At 40.2% G+C, this 16167-nt stretch overlaps 1 protein-coding gene across 1 annotated transcript; it reads left to right on the forward strand.

Moving 5' to 3' along the window:
• The first annotated feature begins 709 nt into the window (after positions 1 to 709).
• On the forward strand, positions 710 to 12442 carry dctn4 (dynactin 4). The gene is made up of 13 exons (XM_032528665.1): positions 710 to 965; positions 1682 to 1752; positions 1906 to 2084; positions 2235 to 2278; positions 3665 to 3772; positions 4564 to 4584; positions 5143 to 5216; positions 5943 to 6055; positions 6151 to 6260; positions 6358 to 6431; positions 6907 to 6988; positions 10756 to 10853; positions 11015 to 12442. Exons 1-13 carry the CDS (start codon positions 831 to 833, stop codon positions 11232 to 11234), a joined length of 1329 nt encoding a protein of 442 aa, XP_032384556.1. The 5' UTR covers positions 710 to 830; the 3' UTR covers positions 11235 to 12442.
• Positions 12443 to 16167: the final 3725 nt, after the last annotated feature.

The raw sequence follows: 16167 nt of genomic DNA on the forward strand, positions 1-16167 counted from the left end.
TTTAAGGAAATATAGGCCTTACAGGTAGGTTACACTCTAGGCTATGACTCAGAACTGTATAAGATCTAGCTATAGCTTATACAAATCAATACAGCATAGTATCGCAATATTTTAAGTGGCAATACTGTATCGATACACAGGCTCCAAGAATCGATCTTTTATATATCTTGGTTAGTTTGACTGCTTGATAATCCCATTTAGCAGCAATAAAATTGAAGTGATATGAACAAACAGAGAAATGTATCTTTTTAGATAAAACAGAAGTTGACAAAGTTTCCTTTTGGAGACGTTTGAAATTGGGAAAAATTTGAAGTTGGAAAAAAAGTCATAAATCGCAATATATCGCGGAATATTGCAATATGTTTTAAATCGCTATAATATTGTATCGTGGCATAAGTATCGTGATGATATCAGAACAGGAGGCGTCTGGTGATTCCCCCCCCCCCCCCCTACGGCCTATATCCAAATTTGACTAGCCTATCTTTTACAGTTACAATTTTATTTAATTGGACTGGCAAAATGATTAAATAAAAAAATATGTTTAAGTTTTCAAGCAAAATTAGTCTGGTGTGAGCAGCTGCATCTGTTGGTTGAAAGGTAAAAACCATAACGTTATGCTTGTTCACTTGCCAAGCATTCATTTTGGTAGTAGTTCATCTCTTCTTGGGTGTGGGGCTGGAAGTTTCATTATTGTCCACAAGAGGTCAACATTGAGCACACTGTTTCTGTTTCCTCAAAGGCCAGACGACTAGCTGTGACATCAATGCCAGCTAGCTAGCTAGCAAGCAGTGCATACAGTGTGCCGACGGACTAGGCTGCGCTGCTTAGAGATGGCGTCCCTTCTGCAGCCAGATAGAGTTGTCTATCTGGTTCGTGGAGAGAAAAGGATTAGAGCCCCTTTATCTCAACTTTATTTCTGTCGCTACTGTAGTGAGCTACGGTCTCTGGAATGTGTGTCTCACGAGGTACGATAACGTTTTTCCATCATGCTCAAGCTAGCCGTTAGCTTAATTTAGTCAGCAGCTACTTTGTTGTTAGCCGGCTTGCTAGTAGCTTTGACAGGTAGGTGGGATTAATCTAACCAACTCGCGTATTGTATGGCTAAGCCCCATGTCAATCAAGTTTTTTCTCAACAGTCTACTCATATCATTGGCTGCAAGCGACGGTTTAACTTCCGTGGGTCTTGGCGTTATGTTGAGCCCAGCATAAATGAGCGAACAACTTGCTATTTTTTTAGCTTAGCGTTCAAGTGTTCGCTTAGCTCATTCACAAAGAATATGTCGGACAAGTAAATCTATTTGTTAACAACATTAGTCCACCCTGTCTACCGTCCTGGCTATTAAAATCCGTCTTGTTAACGTGGCTCACAGTTACGGACACCACACCCAGAGTGATTTAGATTTTGCACCTATTGCAACCTCAGGTCACATCAGTGACTTTTCTTTGTCAACATGGGGTTGCTTAACGTAACAGAGAATACAAAAAACATCAAGCTTTCCTCCTGAAAACAATATTCAGCTCCCATCTTCGTCATTGTACAACACTGCCCAAATACATGCTAACGATGTTTGATGCTAGTCTTTGATGATCCTAGTTGGGAAGCCACTGTGTAACAATAACTGTAAAATGTGGTTGCACAGTTTGACTGACTGTTCTTTTGTACCCCTGTTTTGGTGATCAGGTGGACTCCCACTATTGTCCAAGCTGTCTGGAGAACATGCCATCTGCAGAGGCTAAGCTTAAAAAGAACAGGTGAGACTGACATGCACACATAAAAAAAAAAGATACATACATACATACAGCACTGGTGTAGGTCACTGTTGAGATGACTGGTGTCCATACTTAATCATGTTCATGTCGTTAATGCCCTTTCACTCATTCCTGATTATCTGTGCTCTGCTGTAGGTGTGCAAATTGTTTTGACTGCCCAAGTTGCATGCACACGCTGTCTACGCGAGCCACAAACATCCCAGCTCCTCTGCCTGATGATCCTACCAAGACGGCCATGAAAAAGGCCTACTACCTGGCCTGTGGCTTCTGTCGCTGGACCTCCAGGGACGTGGGAATGGCTGACAAATCAGTTGGTGGGTGCTGATACAGTGTAGACACATGCATGTGGTCATATTTACTTCAAATACCAGTAAAAAAGCATTAACATTACAATTTTACCACAATGTGTCCAAGTCCTGCTATGCATAGTCTCATGCTCTCATGGTTAATTTTGTTCATTGCAGCCAGTGGTGGATGGCAGGAGCCAGAGAACCCTCATACTCAACGGGTAAGTTTTTGCCTGTAGCCATTTCAATTCTCACAAGTTTCTCACATGCTTCCTGATCATGCATTACTTATTTTTGAATAGATATGTCTCTGAATAGGTGACACAAAGTCAGCCAGAAGCAAAAGCAAACTAAGCAGTTGCTTAGTTGTTGATGTTGCAAATGTGCCACAAATAACAAACTATAAATGCCCTATTCTCAATTTCAATACTTCAAGTGGTTATCTAAAAAAGCAAATGATCTCGTAATTTTGTGCTGTGGTGGAAGTTTCTTGTACAGCGAGAGAGGAATTTGTTGGAAGTGAGACTCTGTGGAAACAGAATAAAGACAGGCTGCAAACTGAATCAAGGTTTAGTCTTCGGTGAAGGTTTAATTGTTTTCTGCAGAGAACAATCAAAATGACAAGAACTTTTTGCACAAAGCACAAAGGTACAGAGTGACAAGAGTTCTGTGTGAATACAATAAGTAATAGACTTCTTTATGTCCCGTGCCCCCAGAGAACAGAATACCTTGTTTCGACAACAGTCTAATCTTAAACATAACAATTAATGGATCTCAGGCAGAGAGCTGAATCTATTATGTCCTTCATCTGTTCCTTGTGGTTCAAGTTTTATTTACCGGTCATTCTATCTTAGCTGAGAAAGGAACATTTTGTCTTTAGGTAGGTCCATGGCTCTGACCTAGGACCTGGTAACATAAACATATCTCCCAAGACACCTGTTTTTGTGTGGCATTTGTCCTTAGGGGATAAATGCAGTCATAACAAATTTAGTTGTCTCCTACAAGGAGAACACACTGAGGACAGATACAGAAGTCATATACTCTGAGAGGCATTGGAGATCTTATTATGAGTAATTAATATGAAAATCATTGCTTAAATGTAAAATCATTGCTTGAATGTGATTTTCCCATTCCATTGCGTTTTTTTATTTTTTACACCTTCAATTGTACAAAATCATTTTTGGTGTTTTAGTGATTGTAATAGCAGTTGATCATTATTCTGCACCACATTTTACAAGTTAAATTAAAGTCTGTCAACCAATTACACAATGCCTCCTGGATAATTGTGACATAAAAGTACATCACAGATCTAAAATCCCGGTGTGCTGTATTCTACAGTTAGAATAGAAAACACTTTATTGTCACTGAGGGGGACATCTGTGTTGGTTATAGTGCTACAATCTGTTGCTTCACAATACAAACATGTAACAGAGATGTCTATTGCACAGGTGAGCAATGTGTGTTCCCTTTTAAATTATATCTTCGTACCTCAAACCCTGCAAACTGTTGTGTAACCGGACAATATGTGGTGCTAGGACACTGGGTAAAAAGAAATACATTGATGCATTGGTGACTAGTCTCTGAATGAAAATATTTGTTTCCAACAGATCAACAAACTGATCGAGTATTACCAGCAGCTGGCCCACAGAGAGAAGCAGGAGAGAGATAGGAAGAAGCTGGCCAGGAGACGACAGTGCATGCCTCTGGCGTTCTCGGTACTCTACTCCGTCTGGGCCCAGTTCAGCCTTTCTAAACATTCCATACCTTCCTCTTAACCTTTTTTAAATGTCAAACAGCTGTTGTCTCACTGTAATCTCTTACAATGTGTACAGGTACTGTCGTAGCAGAATGTATATCAACAATTCTATGCAATTGAGATATTTATTTGATAGAGGTTCTCTTAATCTCAATAACATTACCAAAGTTAATCTCAAAGTATGTGCCATTGAGAATATTATATAATTAGCTCACTTTTAATCAAAGCAGGATCTATATCAGCTGCTGTAGTGCTTGGTTGGAGTGCAAGATTTACACCATGTCTATAGTAAGGCGGATAAATATGAAAATGCTGTTTACTTGTGGAAACATCAACATTTTCTGGTTGCATTCAAAATGTTCTCCAGCCACATTGAAATTCCAAAACGACAGCAAAAAGTCAGCTTAGTCCGTCTATAGGGCAACGGAATCTAGTTGCCCTGGTGTGGACATGGTCTTCATGCTTCTTGAGCTCGCTGGGTCATGGTTTTACACCTCCTGCATTCTGCTTCTACAAAGATTCACATTCAATAATGCAAACCCGTCTTTCTAACTGTGTAATGGAACCATTTGAAACACTTGCGCTGTGATGTCCTGCAGTTGTTTTCCATCACTGATGCATTTCTGTTGCTGTTGCATGTCACCAAATGCCACTAATGGTTCCTAAAGTGCTTTGGTTTCACCTTGTTGTTTATTCTCTCTTTTTTTTTCTTTGCTTATGCACTCTGACATTTTGATTTTTGCTCCCCAGCAACACACTATACATGTGGTGGTGAGTTGTATTTTTCACAACTTGGATAGTCTTCTTTAGAGTAGCACTGTCTTGTCTTTTACCTCTGTTTGTGTCTAATCCCTTACTGAGTAACCTCACAGATCACATGAATGTCTCCTTGGGTAAATGAGACTGAGATCCACACAATGGGAGCCTTTCTCGTGGTTAGAGGGAGAGAAGAAATAGAAGAATATGTTGAAGTCTGTGCAACCAGATCAAAATATTTGTTATACCAATTAAGTCCTGCACCCTCAGTCTGTCTGAGTTGTCACAGCGTCTCTCCCACTATCCTGGGCAGAAAGGCTCTTGTTTGGTCTCTTACCACAAGACAAATGGAATTGTTTTTGGCTTATTCATTTATTTAAATGACAAATACAATTCTTAAAAAAATATATATACTATAAATAAAAAATACTCCTTTTGGGGTCGATACTTTGTGTTAAAAGTAGTTATGTAGAAAAATGGTTTTGTAATTTCATAAATTGTCTTGAGTTCTGCTTTATTTTTAATAGGGAAAATGCTTGATCTTGTTGCCCCCCTCCCCCTTCATCTATTCAGGAAAAATATGGCCTTGGAACCAGACTGCAGAGGCAGAGACCTGGAGCTCCCATATCAAGCCTGTCTGGCCTGTCGTGAGTGGTCTTTTGTTATATACAGGGAATTACTGCTGCTTTTGACTCAACACATGAAACACTTATGTTCATAGTATAGTACATGCAAATTATTGGTGACTTGGATAAATTGATTTCTTACCAACCAGCAGCCATTGTTTTATTAATTTCATTTGTAGGGCCTTGAAAGAAACTTTGCTTGAGATCCATTTGTCACCCTTATTTTTTTCTCAAAGTTACGTCATCACCTATACAGTTGTGAGTGATCGCCATCTTCATATTCCACCCCCTAAGGACCCTGCTTAACATCTGGAAATTAATAATTGGCCGACAAAAGACACTTTTATTGACAAAGTTTGCCTTCAGATCCAGGAGACGCGTAAAAAACATGAAAGTAATTCTGTGAAGTTGGTCTCTCTTCTGCCGTTTAGTAGCCAAGTCTAAAATCTCAGATGTCAAAGTGCCCTAGCAGGCACCAACGCTGAGTTCTCAAAAGTCTCTTTTCTCAACTGCATAACCATGCAATTTTAATTTAAACTTGACTAAAAAATAGCTGATGGTCTGGACTGCTAACAGCATTACCGTTTAGCTCACATATTGTGTCAAGTCTTTGCAAGTTGTTAAACCAGTGGCTACCAAGAAAGTACAAAATAAGTCATGGATGTGGTCTGATTGGTGTAAACTCATCACTATGCTTACACTATCTTATACAGAATGTTGATAGCAGTATTTGTGTAACTTCACCAGCCTTAAAGAGGGCGAGGACCAGAAGGAGATCACCATCGAACCTGCCCAGGCCCTTGATGAAGTGGAACCCCTGCCTGAAGACTGTTATACCAGGCCCATCAGCCTACCGGAGGGTAAGCGTTAGTTTGGGGCTCATTAAACAATACTGATAGTTTGTGTCTCTCTAATTGCGGTAGAGTTGAATCTGAGTTGTGTTGTGTCCTTCCAGTGACCACGCTGCGGCAGCGGCTTCTGCAGCCAGACTTCCAGCCGGCAGTGGCGTCTCAGCTCCACCCCAGACACAAACACCTCCTGATGAAGCGCTCCCTGCGCTGCAGGGTCAGTACCATTTCAGTGTTTTACTCTCCTGTAATCAATCAATGGCTGTTACGTAGATTCCATTTAGGTAACATTTTGTTTTCTTAATGTCCTCTAGAAATGTGAGCACAACTTGAGCAAACCAGAGTTTAATCCTACTTCAATCAAGTTTAAAATCCAGCTGGTGGCTGTGTGAGTACTGGTCATCAGATTCTGTCCTAAACATGTCTTTGTGATGATGTTGATCTTTTTTTTTATTAAAAAAAAAAAAATCAGCCTGATGTAATTTAGATTGAGGTCCTACAGTTACATTGTAACCACTGTAATCACCTGTTCAGGGAATTATCCATGCAAATGTACCTCCATCTTAAAACACATTTTGTTATTGTTAAAGTGAAAATAACCGAAAATCACACATGATCCAAAATGGTGTCCTGGAAAATAAATCCAAATGACTGATTTGGGGTAATCCATGCGGCCCAAATAGCATGTTGTCGTTCTCAGGTTCCCATTGTTTGTAAATGGCTGTGTTTTAGTTGGTAGCACCAACCATCAATTCTCAGCGTTTACTGAGTGTGGCTGAATGCTGTGTTGAACAAGGTCAGTGTGTTTGAGTGTAGCAGTGATTCATTGGCTATTGATTGGCCTTGTGTTGTTCTTCCCACAGGAGCTACATCCCTGAAGTGAGAATTATGTCCATTCCAAATCTCCGGAACCTGAAGGTCAGTGTGTGTACTGGTTCCGACATGTAGAAAATATAAATAAATAAATATAATGGCATATTAATTCTGTTCATAATCTTGAAGGTGCACTTCTGTGTGTTTCAACCTAGATCCTAAGTGACTAATAGGAACAACAATTTGTTTTAATAATTGATTAATTAATTGGTCCAGTATTGGAGAGCCATGCAGCCAACTGCTGCGAAACTGGTTACAATGTAATCCTAAGGGGCAATTACGACCTATCAATGTACTGTACGCAGGGCTGGGCAATATGGAGACAATCAGATATCATGAAATTTTTGACCAAATACATCAATGTTGATATTGTGTGGTTGACAATTGGTGCTTTCATAAAATATTATTTACAATTCGTTTTTAGATGTATAATCATCAATAATGTGTGTATATAATGACTAAGTGGGTAAAGGCAATAGAACAGCCAAAACAGTAGTAAGTTCAGAAAATTATATCACTTTACTGTAATGCAAATATCCACAATCTAAGACTATATCTAGTCTCATATTTCAATATTGATATAACATTAATATATTGTCCAGCTCTAATTGTACGTCCACCCACAAGTGCTTGTTTTGCCACTGACAGGCTCAGATTGTTATTACAGGTGTCTGAAAATGGAATGATGGTGAAGGCTCGATCGGAAATCTCACGAGGTGACTTGTTGACGAAAGACAGCGGTGTGGAACGTGAGGGAGAGAGCAGTGCTGGGTAGAGTGTGTTGTTGGCGTACAGAAAGCAGAGCTTTTTGTTATTTAAAAAAATTTCAATTTCTCAATTTCCAAAATGTGCCGACAAATTCTCAAGCTACACTTTGTGCAGCTTTTATAGACGGTACCTTTGGATACGGACAGTTGAGGCTAGTTGTGCTACAGCTACAAATGGATCTTAACACTCCAGTTCATATTCTGCCCAGACCGTTGGGTCTGCAGTGACCATTTTTAGAGGGGATGACTACTGGCAGCCAAATAAGAGAAGAAATTCTATATCCTGTATCCTAAAGAAAAATGCTGTTGCAAGAGTTGAGAGCTGCAGACAGAGCGGAGGTAACTAATACAATTGGCTCGTTTTTGTGTCGACCTGGCAACAGTAAGTTACACATGGCAGTATAACAGAAACTTCACCATCTTTCCATAATGTAGTCAGACACTTACAGTAGCAATCAGAGCCTGTTGGTGGCAAAAACAAGCACTTTTAGACGTACAATGATGGTCTCTGTTGCCCCATAGGATTAGATTGCAGCCCGGTTCACTGCTGCTGGCTGGAGTGTTGTTCCCATTAGTCAAAAGAATTGCGGGAAATAGGGTGCAGGTTGAAAAATACCAAAATTCCCCTTTTTAAACCCAAAAGAATTTGATCTGTAAATGCTGTACACTTCCGGCCGATTTGCAGGCACCATCCCTGAGCATTTTTAAATTTTTTAATGTAACCATTGTTCACATTTCCTCCAGGGCAGTATTTCAGGCTCTCAAATAGTTTCTTGCTTTGCCCCCTGCACTCACCACTAACTAAACTTTTCGAGCTCAAGTCAGTCTCTATTTTTATTTTCCTACATTTTCTTTGCAGTACAGGCGTAAAAACTGTCACTTAGATATATGAAAAAGAAAAGTGCATTACATTTTTTTTTTTTTAAATTGGGGGAAAAAGGCTGAAATCCCGGTTTCCCCAAAAAACCTGCAAATTTTCAAATTACATCGGGACAAACCCGGCTCTTCAACAAGAATTCCTAGTTCTACATTTGCTGAGTTAGATGGTCTACTCCATTGATCAAAAGAAGACCAGGTTTAAGGAACAGCTTGAAAAGGGGGTTTGGGGAAACATTTTTTCTTTAAATCTCCTGTTATTTAGGAGGCCCAAATGTGCGACCCCGACCAAAACCCCCGGAGAACTACCCACTCACTTGGTGCCTGTGGGGGTGAAAACCTGATGACATAATAGCATGCGGAAGGTATTTAACCTATGTTTTTTTCTTTTTTAAACAAACTGTAGTTGCAGGAAAATACAGAAAGTTCAAATAGTGAGGGTTACGGAATAATTCCATCCCAAACTATAAACATTGACATTACGGTGGACTCCATAATAGACTAAAGAAGTTACTTGAAAATGTCCTCTGACCCAAAAATTTTAAAAACCCAGTGTATAGGTTTGGGCTGAGCCTAAAACCCGTAAACTTTTTCAAAAATAAATTTCACTGGGATGATAATTGTGTTCTAGGTTCTCTGCTGGGCACGCAGGTCTTTATACCAAACCAAATTTTAGGAGAAAGGTGTTTTATGGCTTTTTGGATATTTGCCTTTATTGCCAAACATCATAAAAAAAAGTGGAAAAAAGCATCATGGCTCAAAAAACGGATTGAAAAAATTTTGCCAGTTTTTTACCCCCTCCTACTCTAAATATTGCATATTTATCGACCATTCCCGCAAACTACCGCCCGCTTTAAGAGCGGGGTGGCGGCTCCTTTTCACAGCCCGTTTTTGGAGTAGGTAGCCTTGCCATCATCTTAAATGCAGAGCAGTTGGGTCCCATTTTTACCTCCATCTGTCAGCTGTCACACACGGCTAAGTGTGCCGTGTTCCTGTGCTAAACGGTCTGCTGGGCGGCCAGCAGCTGCTGCGAGGCTCTCGGAGACTACAGGCTGTTTGTCTTGGCCACTTTAGCGATGAAGTCATGGGCCAGACTGGGTAAGGAAGAGCTCCCGGCCAAAACAGAGCATCTCCATGACCCATTTCCATTCACATAGTGGCCAAACGGAGTGCAGTCCTGTCATTCTGCTTGATCTGATATTCAAACACCTGGAGGGCAGCATGAACCACAGCGAGCCATGCTTGGTTGATTTTATCGACCAGCTTTTTCCCTGGCTGACTGCGCTCACCTCTTTTATTTATATATATTATGTGTGATCTTATAGTATGAAGTTTGCTGATCACTATAAGGGTACAGTGTATTTGTTTTACAGGTAAATGTGATCCAAAGTCCCACACAGCACTAATATTACTGACTTGATTTCTGTGCAATGCAAACATAAATCACTTGTATTCAAGTCACGTTTTGGGACTGCACCACTTTAAGTAAAAGTGGTCATCCACAGAGCTCAAGCTGTTGTCATAGGGACTCAAAGATCGGACCAGAGCCAACATTTTAGAGTGATTATTTGGGTCGGTATTATGACCGTAACCTGATTGGTTATTTCATGTTTGGGCAATTTCCCGAACATCTGCCCATTCCTGGATCCATCCATCTTCGTCCGCTTATCCGGGTCCGCCATTCCTGAATAATTTCTTCAAATGGATGTAACCATTATAGTCTAATCGTTCATCTTTTTAGCAATCAATTTTCTGTCCAGAAGTGTAAAAAATAGATAGATAGATTATGGACTAGTTTTTCATAAATATATTATATGAAAAACTAGTCCATAATCTATGAATATGCAAATATAGTTTGCTTCAAAAGTTTAACCACTGGGTTATGATTGTACAAACGGTACACGTCTTAAACTCAGTTACAAGGTGAGCACAGAAAACTTTCCTCCTTCAGTAGATGAATTGTAAAGCAACCTTCTAGTGACAGTCTGCACATCCATCATTCTGCACCGTGAAGGTGAAACTTCCAAGTGATGCAACAATAAGCAAAACACATTTTTTGAGTGGAGGGGGATTTGTTTTTTATTTTTCCAAAACGCATTAAATTGACATTGGCTTGCTTCAAAACAGAGAAGGTATATGATGTTTAAAAATCTAGGTTGACTGAAAATCCCTGACTGTTGGAACTGTCTTTTCTAGGTTATGGTACCCAGCAAAGAACTGGTCTTGGCAGGAAAGGATGCTGCTGCTGAGTACGATGAACTGGCTGAACCTCAGGACTTCCAGGATGACCCTGAGTAAGTTAAAACACACACACACACACACACACACCACACACACACACACACACACACACACACACACACACACACACACACACACACACACACACACACTCACACAAAGAATGAATAGCGCAAGGTAACTCTTAACCTGACCCCTTTTGTTCTTTCCACAGTGTTGTTGCCTTCAGAAAATCCAACAAGATTGGTTTCTTCATCAAAGTGATCCCTCAGAAAGAAGAGGATGCGGACGTCACCGTTTCATTCAAGATCCGACACGACTTCCGCAACCTCGCAGCTCCCGTCAGGCCGAGCGAGGAGGGAGCCGAAACCCCCGCCGAGGCCGTTTGGCTCACGCACCACGTAGAGCTGAGGCTGGGACCACTCGCTCCCTGAACATGAATACTTAGTTTACTATCAAACAGTCCTACTGTTAAGTTCTTTTAACTAATTTCTGTAAACCTGTGGGATGTATTTAATTTACAAAGATGATTGCTGATTCTGCTCATTGATATGTAAGAACTATTTATGCTCTGCTTGACACACAGTTGTTTTAGCTCAAGCTGCGTCACCAGATACATTGTAGAACATGCCGTGTTACATAAACTACATAAAACCATGACTGACTGCAGACTTAAGTGCATCCCGTTTTTAATTTACTTACATTTTTATTTATTTTTTTGTTAGCCAAAAACATGGCAATAAATAGTGTTTCACAACAACATCCTTCTCCTCGGCTTTAACCCTATAGCATCTATTGGTTGAAAGTACTTTTAGTGTGCGTTGCCTACAGGAAACAGAACTTTATTATACATAAAATGACGTGTTAAAACATGTTAGGTTTTCCACTGATGTGCTTATTTGCTTGTTGTGCTACATACAGTATTTTCTTAAATGGCAAAGCAACGACAAAGTATGTTTTGTCTTTTTCAAAGTATTAGCTGTGGATTTTTGGAGTGAAATATTAGTCTTTATAGAAAGTACTTGTAGAAAATAGCAGTTTATGTTCAAAGATGAGAGGTTATATGTTAATATAACAGCGTTGAGGTTATAGAAATGGTAGACAATAAATGAGCAGAATCAGAAATCATAATTGAGAACAATCCAAACAATCCCGGACCGTGCAGCACACACTGCGATTTCAGCTTATGTATCCTTGGCAACATTCTTTTCTGCAGACAGTAATATCGTATTAACTCGCATGCTTCAACTATAGTAAATATCGCACTCGTTAGACAAGTTATCACAGTTCCTGATCCTGAACAGAAAGGTTCTTTGGTTGAAGGTGAGACCTGCCCATACTTCAAAGTCAAACGGTAACCATCACTAGCACTACGGAGGGGATGAATACGAAGCACTGTTAAATACATGAAGTACAACTTGTTCATTATTTAAATGTATTTAGACACTATCATTTTTTTTTTTTTCTTTCCTGATTTTAAAAATGTATCCTCCTGGTTTGTAGAACTCGCTGACCTCTGTTGCAGTGTATATCGTAAGCTGCTGTAATTTTTGGTCTCAAGTGTGTTAGCCAAGCATAGCTTCACAACACAGTCAATCTTAATACTGTACCGGCTAATAAAATAATGTGATACTGTAAAAGACATCTTGACTTTTCCTTTTTTTTGGTCCTGAATTGTGGCTCTTTGAGTCACACAATGCTTTGTGATATTTCTTTTAATTTTTCACCACAAGATGGCACTGCAGGCAAACAGATAGCAGCATGTCAGAGGGCTTTGGAAAGACTCAAGAGCATACAGGGACATGTGTTCTTTAGGATGATCTTGAATTTCCCTACAAAATGAAGAGGTATGTCGAATTATAATTATGATTCGGCTGAGAAGGTACAAGACGCTGATCCAAACAGTATAATAATATACTGTATATGTATAATAATCCAAAGCAAAGCTGGGTGTTGTTTCTTTTCAGGATGTGACTCATGAGGATGAAATGTCTACTTGTCAACATCAGGGAGTAGATAATAATGGAATGTATTTTCCAACAGATAACATTTTCTATTTAACACGTATCAGTCCCGTTCAGTAAGGCTTTGCACAGTTTATTGCCTGTGAAAAGGCAGACCAGATATGTGCATGCAGGCCTGTTCTCCAATTGTGGCCTGTCTGCTGTGTAAACAGACCCACTCCGTCTGGGTAATAAAGCCATGATTTTCTTTTATCTTCAGCTCATCTAAACAGCTCAGAAGAGTGGCCTGTGTGAGAGCCATAAATCACCACTGAAGATGAGGTAATAAAGCAGACGTGGGGCGAGACCGTACCACTGAAGCAGCCCAGACTCCCACTTCAAACACAGCTGATGATAGCAGTAGCTGCTTTCAGTGCACGCAGCAGTGGTGTGCTGTACTACATGCTGGGAGGTCGCTTCCCTACTAGAAATATATTTTATTGAAAAAGATGAATGCTTGTTATGCTACACTTATATATATAATTATATATATATATATATATATATATATATATATATATATATATATATAGTCATGGCCTTAATTCAATTCAGATCAACAAAGTGACTCACATCGCATATGGCAGTGGAGATTTATGCGTTATGAACAGACCTTGAACAATCCCCCAAATTTTTGGATTCCTCTGGTCAGGATAATAATTTCCTGGATCAAGACTCAAGAATTATTTCATGCTCAGCATCAGCGTGTTCTTATTTGTAGAACCTCATACTGTAAACAGCACAGTAATCTGACCTGTGACCATGTTATGGGGATTAGAAATGAATACCATAGTTCTCCAGCAGTGCTGAGTATGTAAGTGGTTTAGTAAAGGGCTTTCACGTCTCTCCTTTGCTCTCCTCTAACTCTGTTTTTCAACTTTTGAAGACTTAACATCTTTATTTATAAAGACAGACCCGGCCAGCCTTGACCAGATGAGAAATTCCTCACTGAATTACAAGTTTGACTGCACCCAGGACCTTTCCACAATTGCGTCATCGCCCAAACCGCCAGTAACTCACCCGCAGTAGAAGCATGACACGAATGAGCAGAAGAGGAGGCAAACTACACTTCAACAGAAGCAGTAAATTCCCTCCATCTAATAAAAGATGGCATATAGAAGCCTGCACGACTATCATTTCTCTTTGTATTACCCCTCTCACGGATCAACTGCACAGTGTGTACAATATGTATGAGTATATGATGTGCTTTCTTCATTAGATTTGTCAGGTGCATGGCTATTGCTAATCCTCGAAGGAGTCTCTATTTTCCATAATATTTTGGACATGTCCTGTTTCTGGGCATGAGGAAGAGAAGCACAAAAAGCCCAGGATCTTTTTTTCTGATCATTTCCCCCTTTTTGTTAGGGTGAGCAGTAGGCCTGGAGGTGCTGTGAGTGATTAATCGCCTCCTTCATTTTTTGCTCACCAGACCATCATCTGGTTAATTAGAGGTAATGGATGATGTCTACCCAGACGAATAACTGTAGGCATGTGGGCTTCTAAAGCTGGGAAAGCCAAACCTGTGAAACATTAGCTTTTCAGGAGGGAAAAAAACCCCTCCATGATCCTCTTTTTGTCATTTTCTTCCTGTCTCCCTCCATTTCCTCCCGCTTTCATTCAGTCTGCATACTGATGGCTGTAGGTTAGTTGGAATGTTGACGTTGGACGCCTGGTTGAAAAAGATCGCTCTGAGAAAGCAGCTGACCTTTGACACCGCCTCTGATCCCCTTTCAAACTGCAAGCTCGCTCTTTGCTTTCATTTATTATTTGCTATTATTAATTGTTCAGCGGGTGCATTACGCGTGATAGGGCACAAGTGTGTCAGCATACTGAGCTAAGGTCGGTGCCACAGATTGGCGCCCCAGGGGGAATCACCGAAGCAGCGGGAGAGCTGAAAGTCTGCTGTTTGCTCCACATTTTCTCCTCAATGGAGACAATCAGACAATCGGGATTGGTCTAATTTAGTGAAGGAAATTAGATAGCTCCATTTGTTGGTCACACAGAATTCTCTTTGCAAAGGTTATGAGCAAATGAGAATTCAAAACGTCATCTTCTTTTACCTTCAAAGGTGATCCCACAGATGTCTTCTGTTTGCCCAAAAAGATTTTTCCCAGTTTTAAGCAAAACATTTAAACACAATATTTCTACAGACTGCAGCAGATTTAACGTAGCCTTCATTCCAGCTAAGAGTATAGAACGGAGAGAAGCGGCATAGTTTGTGGAAATGTTGAATTTATCATTTTGGGTAAAAAGTATTCAGATCACAAAATAACCCTGGAAGAGCTGAATAATCTGTTGCTGGATAAAAAAAATAACATTTTGACTCATCCCCTACGTCTGCTAGCTGTAGCTTCACACTCTGCATGCAGAACTTTTCGATAGTGGTATCAATCTTCTCATGTAAGTCTCTTTATGAAAGCAACAAAAAAAGTGATTTTCCCTAATGGAATAAAAGTTGATTTCCACTATAGTATGTCGCCTACACTTATGTAGTACTTATGTGTTGACACCATAATCCTAGGCCTGAATTTTCTTAGAGGCTTTGGGTCTCTTTGCACGTCATTCTGGTCACATATTTCACCTTGAAACACCAATGAGTCATCGACACTTATTTATTTGCCTATATTAAAACAAAGCAGAGCTTATAACCCTCTGACATTTATAGAAAAGAATCATGCATTTGCACCTGCCACACTAAGATCTTAGTTCAATGATACCCAGCACAAGATGATGCTCTGTGGTCTACCAGTATCCACCCAAATAAGGTTCAATAATTGCCAAAAATAAACTACATGCCCTAAAGAAATCCAGCCACACGCTAGCAATAATTAAAATTCAATCAATACAGGATTTCAATTAGGGAAAAACTTGTAAGAAGCACTATTGTTGTCTCATTGTGGACGGTGTAACCGGAGGCTTCTGGGGCAGCTTAGCCCCATTAGGTCTGGCTGAAAGTGTGTTGGCAGCTGAGAACTTGTGGAGAGATGATGAAGACAAAGGCGGCCGGTTTTCACTGTGCAGCCGTCCCGGGGACGGGCAGCCAAACCCACAGAAGCCCAGCCCATGAGTGACTCACCACCACACCACAAATATTGTATATCCACAACCAGTATATATACACACAAAATTCTCATCGCTGAGCAGTGCTGTATTTCACCCAAGAGAGGCTAAGTTAAATCAATGCAGGGAATCAATGAGAGCTTCATTGGATTTACTGTGCAGCATTATGAAATGTCAAAGTGGATGTGGTTGTGTTATAGTGGTGTGTTGTAGTGTGTCAGTGGCATATTTCGCAGGCTGAAGAGACCTTAAAAATCCAGTGCAGTTGGACCTGAGGAGTAAACATCAACAGATTTTAAAGCTC

The sequence above is a fragment of the Etheostoma spectabile genome, chromosome 10 (assembly GCF_008692095.1).
Source record: "Etheostoma spectabile isolate EspeVRDwgs_2016 chromosome 10, UIUC_Espe_1.0, whole genome shotgun sequence".
Classification (NCBI taxonomy): domain Eukaryota; kingdom Metazoa; phylum Chordata; class Actinopteri; order Perciformes; family Percidae; genus Etheostoma; species Etheostoma spectabile.

Coding starts and splice junctions, on each gene's coding strand:
- dctn4 (XM_032528665.1), top strand. CDS start 831: ATGGCGTCCCTTCTGCAGCCAGATAGAGTTGTCTATCTGGTTCGTGGA. Junction 966..1,681: donor TGGAATGTGTGTCTCACGAG/GTACGATAACGT, acceptor TTTGGTGATCAG/GTGGACTCCCACTATTGTCC. Junction 5,217..5,942: donor TCAAGCCTGTCTGGCCTGTC/GTGAGTGGTCTT, acceptor TAACTTCACCAG/CCTTAAAGAGGGCGAGGACC.